We start from the raw sequence: 9061 nt of genomic DNA, 5'->3' as shown, positions 1-9061 counted from the left end.
GGTAGATATTTTGGGACAGCTGGCGCGTAGCACAGCAGCGGTCAGAATTTTGACTCTCAAATTCCTCAGGGCTATCATGTTCCTCACTGTGTAGGCAATTCGCACTGGCGAATTCCTAACTCCTCAGTTAGAACAAATTCCTCAGAGATCAGAAGAACTTCGTCTCTGTCACTGAAGAATATGACTGAACTGTACGAGATTTCCATTGGCTTCACTCGAAGGGATTGGTAGGTGTAGGATTTTGAGTTGAGAATCACTTGGAAATTTTTCCTTAGTATTTCCTCGACCCTCTTTAACAGTTCAGTGTCTCCTATGACTCAAGAAAGAGAAAATGAAACTATAAAAGCAAAATTCTTGGCGCTTCATGTTCCTCGAATGATTACCAGGTCTGCAAGGTCACACCAATTTCTTCACTTTCAAAGTCTTCAGAAATCCAAAGTCTTCAGTCGAAGAACTTCATTTTTAGGGGTCGACTTTCTCTGTAAATATCAAACCCCTCATAGACTTATAGACATGTGTACACTCACAAACGCATCAGTTCCTTAACCTATAAGTCTTCAATACACCAAAATCACTAAGGGGCACTAGATGCACTTACACGGATGTGTCACTCGGTTTTGGGAGGATATTTGGCTGGGATTTATGCTTCTATCCCTACAGTATCCAACACTTTATAATATTGTAGCACAAAAGAGGTCCTATGTGTGTACAATACTAGGGTCGGTTCCCTCAAATATCCAGTTCAGACGGAACCTAGTTGGGGAAAGATGGGATGCATGCTCATTTAGCTCGAAGGGTGATGGAAGTCCACCTTATATAATGAGATTTGACTCATTTCGATTGACGCTATCCGTTTCAGCCGTGTTTTCTGTTAAATCAATATACGTGAAGTTGATTAATGCTGGACTAGTTCTAGGGTCACTTCATATCTAGAAAACCAAAGCTTCTTTAGAGATTAAGATTTTCATGTGGTTTGTGCATAAGGTTATGATCCTCACCAAGGACATTTTGGCAAAACGTAGGTGGAAAAGTAATAAACAGTGTTGTTTCTGTGGCCACGAGGAAACAATTCAGTACTTATTTCTTCGATGTTCACTTCCCAAGCTTCGGTGGCGAACAATACATGTGTTGTTTAATGTACCCCCACATATTAGCATATCAAATTTGTTTGGTACCTGGTTTGGCGGGGTGGAGCACAATACGGCGGCACGGATGCGTGTGGGAGTTTATACACTACTTTGGGCTATTCGAGGCAGTCGGAACGGTTGTGTGTTTAACAGAACAAAGATTCAAAAAAATACAGGTTGCCTACAGAGCGTTTGGATGGATCCGTACGTGGTCATTATTACGTCATACGGAAGTGAGGGAGCTTATGGCTTATGGATGCAACCGTTGAGGAGACGGTAGCATGGGCTACGTGCAACTGATTGAATGGCGATTTAATAATAAGATATGTCTAGGCATATTGTCATATATTTGCCGTTTGTAATTTTTCTTTTACCGGAGCTTTTACTCAGAACTTTGTTACTCGGTTCCCCTTAACAAATGGTTGTGTGCATCATTCAATGTAGAGGCCGGGGCTACTCCTCCTTTTAAAAAAAAACAAATTAGTTATGTTATTGCATAAATGGTGCTAACGTCACTAAATGTTTACCTAAATGATAAGTGCCACACTTCAGGTATGTGGCACTCTGGCCCTGACGTTTTTGGATGGCAATTCTAATGACACACGGCAAGTTTTTTTGTCAAAAATAAATTAAAGCACGAAGTTGCCATGCTTGTCAACTAAACTCTTGTCATCCTCGCATAACTAAACTTGCCATCAAAAATGTTCAGAGTTGTCATGTGTTGTTACCTGCCATTCGACACTTATCAGGGTCCAATGTTTATTCTAAGCACAATCACCTCAATAAGGAAATAGAAAAACCAATATTGTGCAGGTGTCTACAATCTTTATGTTTGGTAGTGGCACTTCGGCTGTAATATGGGTGAACTCTAGATTCTTGTTTCGGTGGAGCTGGTCCATCTTCGCTCCATGTTTTTGCACTACGATTGAGCACAACTTCCCGAAGCTAGCTTGCTATTCCGGTCGGCTTGGCTCCGCACAAAGAGTTTGTGAAGCGTGGAGCGGGAGGACTTCAGAATAGGCTCTTAGTTGTGGGAATTTCAAGGAGGAGTATTCCTTTGAGGGGTATTCCTATGTTTGGTTAACAGGAAGTCACGAACGATTAGCGGACAAGTTATGATGAAATCTCAAGATATTTACACCAGTTATGTTCCAACTCTCACTTCCCTTGTTAATAAAATTGTGGGAATTTAGACTCCAAACTAGCACCTCAAACTCTGGACAAGAACGTTTGGTCTATTGGTGCATATACATCCTATATGTAACTTTTTAATAATTATATAAAAAGTTTAAAAAAATCTCATTTTTAAATAAACTTAACCTTTCATTGTACTTGTAACAAAAATTCCACAAAAAGAAAAAAAAATAGTTGTCTTCTTTTAAAAAAAATGGCCAAAATTATGTAAGTAGTGACCTATAATAGCAATATTTTTTTTGCCCTGAAGTCGATGCTGGTTTTTTATTCATGAAAGTATATATACTGGTGAAAAAAAAGTCAAGTTTATTGTAAAAAACTTCTAAAAATTTTTGTCTTCTAAAATAAAATTATGTCAGATATATATACACTCGAGAACCAAAGGGCATCTCTCTCAAACCTTTCGATATTTCCATTCTCTCCAACTAAACAGCGCGGCCATCCATCAGCCCCTGTCTTCTTGTCTGTCTTCGGCTGGACGAGGCACGACACTAAGCCGGTGCCCAGCACACGTAGAAAAGAAGTTCTTTTTCTACAAGATCATAGGCAGAAAAAGATGAGCCGGCCGCGCTCATTTTCTACGGCCTATGGGCAATGCAGGCCGAAGCTGCTCTCTTATATGGCCTATGGACTCTAAGGCCTTAAGATGGGCCTTCGCATAACGAATATATAGGATGCAGTCAGAGCAGTGACACAAGCGACGCTTTGGCCGAGTGGTTAAGGCGTGTGCCTGCTAAGTACATGGGGTTTCCCCGCGAGAGTTCGAATCTCTCAGGCGTCGTTTCCTTTTTATTTTATTTTTCTTCATCCTTATTTTCTATTCTCGTGCTGGAGATATTAGTGATTGTATATACGGAGTATCTATTTATTCTCGACAGCGGAATACCATATGGGATATCAGTTTCTCATCAGAATACTATATGGGATATCAGTTTATAACATCTTAAGAAACGAAATGTTCCACCTCTGAAATGCGCCTACAAAATGGCCGGCTCTTTTTCTCTACAGTACGTGATTTAATCTATCTGATGTCCAACCAGATACTAACAAAATTCTGACGCGAACTAATTGTAAACCGCCTCGCGAGCCGTTGGATGAGGAATTGTCGTCTGATTTGACAGCTGGGACACGTGGGCAATCCAGTGGAAATTGACCATGTCGTCTCTGCATCCCACCACCCCTCCATCACTCGTCGCCCTCCGTCTCGTGCTGCCGCACCGGCCAGGTTACATCAACACCTTGCAGCAAATGACGGCCAGCGAGATCAGCAACTCATCTCCCCCCATAGCAAAAAACAGTATGCTGCATTGAAGCTCCCCCCCGCCGATGAGATCAGCGGACCTGTCAGGGCACCATATTCCCGCTGCATTGCAGCTCCACCGCCGAGAAGATCCATCGGTCGTAGCACCACCCGTGTTGCATTGCAGCTACGCTGTCACTAGGCAGCACCACGCGTATTGCATTACGCACCACGTGTGTTGCACTGCAGCTCCCTCAACCGGTGAGATCCACGGGAACGCGATACCACATGTTTGCAGCATCCCCTGCCGTCAGTGAGATGCTCAGGGTCATAGCGTCAGCTGCCGGTTCGCAACACCACCTTGCTTGCAACATCTATGCTGCCTCGTGGTCTTCCCCAGTCGTCGTCGACCTCTCCTTTGCAGCAGTGCCACATCCTCGAGAGGTGGTGCGGCGAACACTTATCAGCAGCGTCACCTCGAAGCAGCGATGCGTGCCCCTGCAGAAGTGGCAGTCGACCTCACAATTGATGGCAGCGGGGTGGTCGGTGTTGTGCAGCTCTCCTCTGCTTGCAGTAGTGGTAGAGGTTCCCCATGGGTTGTAGTTGAGTGGGCAGCAGTAAGCGTTGGCCAGATAGGAGGTGTTCATTACTGGCGGGGGTGGCATGGGAGGCTTTGCTTGTGTTGTCGATAACAGCCAAGAAGTCTTCGTGCACGTGCCCCTAAGGACCAGCGCCCTGGAGCCGCAGACGTTGCCATTGAACCCTTGAATAAATCTGAACCGTCTGACAGCAAATCTCGCCACACAACGAGAAATCCGAACCTCGCAGTCTCAAGGAGACGACATGATTCTACACCGAAGATTTGTTGACTACATCCAGAAGGAGAAACTCAAGAAGGATCGGAACCTGGAAGACAAAGTTGAAGAAGAAGCGCCGCCATCTGCTTGAGCGACGCAGCTGCAAGGACTGAAAAATCTTAACCTAATAAACTACTAATTGGAGCGGAGGCACCGGAATTCTCCTCCCCGTCATCAGCCACCGGGACGGCAAGCAGAGGGGAGGCGAATCCACGGACTCGCCGGCGAAGCCTGGAGGGGTGAGTTTGCCCTAGCCGCCAAGGGATAGGTGAGGTGCGATCAAGGTGGTTGATGCAGCACAGAAAATCAGTCTGGTGAAATAGACCGTTTTCCAATAAAATTAAATTGTAACTCTAGTTCGCCCTCCTCCTTGATCCAACTGACTGAAATGCAGCCACAAATAACCAATCGTTCTAAAGCAATAACCCTGTTTGAGTTACAGCGTCAGACAAATTCAGTTGGCTGGCCATCTTCTGAACTGATTCAGACAGGCGGCGTTGCAATGCTTCTGGCATGTGGTGGCCAACAAACAAGACCATATCCACCCAAAAGATTTAGTACCCCATTGACACACAATGGCATGTGTATCCAAGTACTAAAATAAATAGAAGTAGTTGCCTGTCTGACTGGCAGATATTGTACCCAGCCAGATACATATCAACAATATCCTATTGCAGCAGATACCATAGGCCAATAGCAATATCATACAAAACATACCCTGCTGCCAACATGCTCTCCATGATATCCAATTATATGCCACAACCCACAAGTGCTAGCTGTGAGTATCAAAACAGGCAGGTCAAGGCACTGCACATGCTCCATTTGCCAGCAATCATACGCCGGGCGAAACAAAACCGAATCACAATTCATAGGGTAGGATGCATCTTCTAAATGCAGGAATAGATACCATAACAAGAAAGGAAACATAATTTTCCATTGAAGTGAAAATAACAAGCAAAAATAAAATAAACTGAGTGCGATTACATCATGTCTCTACTTATGGAACCGAGATAACAACGAGATACTTTTTTTTTACGGGGTCTCAAACACGGGAAATACCGTCTACTAAGCAAGTTACCTAAATTGCCACGACTTGTCAGTCACACGAGATAATCACAAGGCAGGAAGAAGAGAAATCAAACAAATGGATCGCCCGATGCCTCGACAAAGAGACCTTGCTGCAGCTGCCGGTGGGTAACCTAGGGTGGGGTAGGGGGGAGGGACGACGACCATGAGAGTGCAGCTCCGCTGAAGCAAGACGTAACAATAATATAGCATGGCGGCAACTTCGCCCTTGTTCTTTGTCTACCGATGATTAGATCACAAGATGGAGCAAGCCCCCCTCTGCGCCTTTTTCTTCTTCTTCGCCTTTGGTGGCGCAAGTACCACCTTTATTGCCGCATCAAATACACCCTTGACATTCTGAAAATCGACAAGGACCAGAAAAAAAAAACTCTGTCAGCATCTCACATTGCATTATGCAATAAGCAAACATGTAAGAAGATAGCTATACTAGTTGGGTCTTCGAGCTGCATTCGATGTAGTAGGGTGCGCCTATTAACTTTTTTAGTTCCTCCCCCTACAGAATTTGGCATCTAAAGTTAGTAACACAGCATCGCCTCCTTCAAGGGAAAGAGCAAGAAAGACAACAAGTCAAGGAAAAAAAGATCAAGTCGTGATGTAATGCATCCATACCTGAGCAGTAGTGATAGGAACAGCACCAGGATGGTCCACAAAGAACTGCTTGTCATCTCGAAGATCTGCCAGGGCAATGTACAAAGTGAAAATGGAATACAACTGACAGTCTAAACCATCAAAGGTTCATGGGTAAAGAACACAAGCACGAAGAACTAAACAGCCAACAATTCATCTAGGTATATACCAATATTCTCAAGCACAGAAAGCAGTGGTGAAATACTATGAGGTTCACAGAAGCTTAGATTCAAGGGTTTTTTTCTCATTTATTTTCATCTGGATAGCATCCCCTGCTTTCACTTGTAGTGTGTGACTGCCATTGCACGTTACTGTGAATAACTTTACAAAGACCTATGTGCCTAGAAACCCAACGTCACTTCCGTCGTGAACACAACAGGATATCAGATTTCTGAAAAACAATGTGGCCATGTACATTCTTACCAAGCTTTGTTCCCACGAGGATAATAGGCACACCTGGTGCATAATGCTTCAGCTCAGGTATCCACTGAAACAAAAACGGAATTCAGGTTCAGGAAATGCATAGGTTGAGCATTTATGTATAACCATAAAAATAATGAGAACAAATTAACATAAGTCAAGATAATGACCAAGGAACAGAAATTAGGGGAAACTATATCAGCTCTGATGAATAGGAGACTACTGGAAAAACCATTCGAGAGTGCATTAAAGCCTATTTCTAGCATGGAATAATTTCCCACTGAAGAAAAGAAACCACTCATCAAACATGACATACATGCCAGAAACACAAAAAATGTTATCAGATAACTGATGCATAGAAATGATGGTGAAATGAACTTCTGCAGAGAACTTCTGGAACCAGGAAAGCACAGAGCAAATTTATTTGAATATAAAGAGATAATAAGAACCAGACTGTTACCTTCTTTGAAACATTCTCATAGCTGGCCTTGCTGATAAGCGAGAAGGCCAGAAGGAAGACATCAGCTCCACGATAACTCAGCGGTCTCAGTCTGTTGTAGTCCTCCTGACCTGTTGCAGTTCCAAAGAAGAAACTTTTACAACTTGGCACCAAAAACAAGACCAAGCAGACAGAACAAACATGTAACCATCACAAACCAAGAGAGAAAGAAGAGCCAGTTACCTGCAGTATCCCATAGCCCGAGGTTGACAGTGTTGCCATCAACCACAACATTAGCACTGAAGTTGTCAAACACCGTGGGCACATAGTCCTGCCAAGAACAACAGTAGTAGTAAGATAAACAGCAAGTGCAGCTAAATTCTTTCTTCCAAGTCCAAGAAACAGCCACATGGCCGTCGGAGTGAATTAACAACAAGTGCAGCCAAATTCTTTCTTCCAAGTTCTAGATGCAGCCACATGGCCGTCGACGGACGACAGCGAGGTGAATTAAATTCTTCCACTCATGTAGCCATGCCTGAAGATAAGCATACCAAGATGGCACAAACACCAGACCCCATGTAGGTGGGTGGTCCAACTGGATATTCTACTGCTGCTGCTACCACTACTACGTGGTCACCATGACCCAGGGCTCCAAGCTAATCTACCCTCACAAAGCAGAGTAACCCCATCATGGGTGGTGGTATTATCTTGTCTTGTCTCCAAGGTTTCTTTCTTCCTCTCCTCTCCTCGAGAGAGAGTAAAAAGAAATCTTTCGTTTGAAAACGAAGCATGCGTGAAAAGGTAGGTGCTGCAATTGGTGTGTGGATTTGCGTGAAAGAAACAAAGAATGGCACCCACCAACCATACGGAAGGTGTGAGTGGTCGAGGTAGGGTACTACCCCGCTACTCGGCTAAAAGGAAAGGCTGGAAAGCGATCTCCGGCTGTTTGAAACGGATCCGCAGCCCCCACATTGCCGGCTGGAAGTGGAGCCAAATTGGTACGAAATCACGAGCCGACGAAATCCCCCTACTATCTTTTTTCCCCTGCAAATGTTGCCGTTCCTACTGAATGGTAACGAAATCGACAGCGAAAATTTCCCGTACAGAATAAATCCTAATTTGGGGCTGATTTGGGGGTATCAGAAGAAAATATCCCCATTTCGCTGAGGAGGACCGGCAACCCTAGACGAGAAAAGATCGAAATTGGCGACCGCATTGTGCCCAAATTAGGAGCCACCGGGGGGCGAATCGAGCGCAGAAAGCCGGCCCAAATCTAGATCAAGAACCAGCCTCCGCCTCCCCCACCCCCTAATTAGGAACACACACACAAAAAGAATCAATCAACCAATCCGGCATAAAAGGCGCAAGCAGCAACATTTGTCCGCCTCTACAAGAACAAGAACAAGAACAAGAAGCAACCTGGCATTACCCAAGAACAAGCAGTAATAAGAAAAGAAAGGAGGAGAGAGAGGGACGTACGGTGGGGAAGGTGTTGGAGGTGTAGGAGATGAGCATGCAAGTCTTGCCGACGGCGCCGTCCCCCACGGTGACGCACTTTATGAACCTGGACGCGCTCATCCTCCCTCTTTCCCTCGCTGCCGGTGAAGCTGCGGGCAAGACAGGGGAGGGGAGGAGGGGAAGAAGAAGAAGGGGGGGGGGAGGGGGGGGGGGCTGGTTAAGATTTGGGGCCAGAGGAGCGAGGCCCAGGGGCGGGTGTGGAGGTTAAGATTGGGGGGGCGCGGGGGCGGGGACAAATGGAGGGGAGCGCGGGGGAGGGGGAGGAGAGGGATGCGGGGGTGCGGCCGAGGAAGCGGTCTCCGCGCCCGAATCGCTGGGTGCCTCCGCTTAGCCTGGTCTCCCACCCTCTGCTCGCCGAGGGAGAAGAAGAGGGAGAGAACGGTGGGTGGGGTGGGGTTGGGTGGGTGGAGGTGGACACGGTGTGCGCGCGCATCATTTCCTTCTTTATTACCGCCCGCTCCTGCCCGGCCCCGGCAGCCATCATCACGCCCGCCCCATAATTAATTTCCTGGCTAATCCCGCGTGCAAACTCATTCATTCATTCATGAGAGTT

General features: G+C 45.7%; 1 protein-coding gene and 1 non-coding gene across 2 annotated transcripts; one reads left to right on the top strand and one right to left on the bottom strand.

Annotated features, from left to right (window-relative positions):
• The first annotated feature begins 3020 nt into the window (after positions 1-3020).
• On the top strand, positions 3021-3102 carry TRNAS-GCU (transfer RNA serine (anticodon GCU)). Its single transcript has one exon. It is a non-coding gene; the product is annotated as a tRNA-Ser (tRNA).
• Positions 3103-5332: 2230 nt separating this feature from the next.
• LOC123135883 (rac-like GTP-binding protein 6) lies at positions 5333-8836 on the bottom strand. The gene is made up of 7 exons (XM_044555120.1): positions 8470-8836; positions 7234-7321; positions 7012-7121; positions 6555-6618; positions 6114-6178; positions 5932-5997; positions 5333-5840 (listed from the first exon to the last, which is right to left on the bottom strand). The coding sequence occupies exons 1-7, from the start codon at positions 8566-8568 to the stop codon at positions 5739-5741; spliced, it is 594 nt and encodes a 197-aa protein (XP_044411055.1). The 5' UTR covers positions 8569-8836; the 3' UTR covers positions 5333-5738.
• Positions 8837-9061: the final 225 nt, after the last annotated feature.

Source organism: Triticum aestivum, chromosome 6B, assembly GCF_018294505.1.
Source record: "Triticum aestivum cultivar Chinese Spring chromosome 6B, IWGSC CS RefSeq v2.1, whole genome shotgun sequence".
Lineage (NCBI taxonomy): Eukaryota > Viridiplantae > Streptophyta > Magnoliopsida > Poales > Poaceae > Triticum > Triticum aestivum.
Note: the sequence above shows the minus strand (reverse complement) of the source record. Positions and strands in the feature narration are given on the sequence as shown.

Bases quoted from the DNA above. Each gene is read 5' to 3' on its own strand.
- LOC123135883 (XM_044555120.1), bottom strand. From the start codon at position 8,568: ATGAGCGCGTCCAGGTTCATAAAGTGCGTCACCGTGGGGGACGGCGCC. The intron at 7,322-8,469 runs GTACGTCCCTCT...TGTTCTTGGCAG, and splicing joins CCTCCAACACCTTCCCCACC to GACTATGTGCCCACGGTGTT. The intron at 5,998-6,113 runs GTATGGATGCAT...CAAATTCTGTAG, and splicing joins TTCCTATCACTACTGCTCAG to GGGGAGGAACTAAAAAAGTT.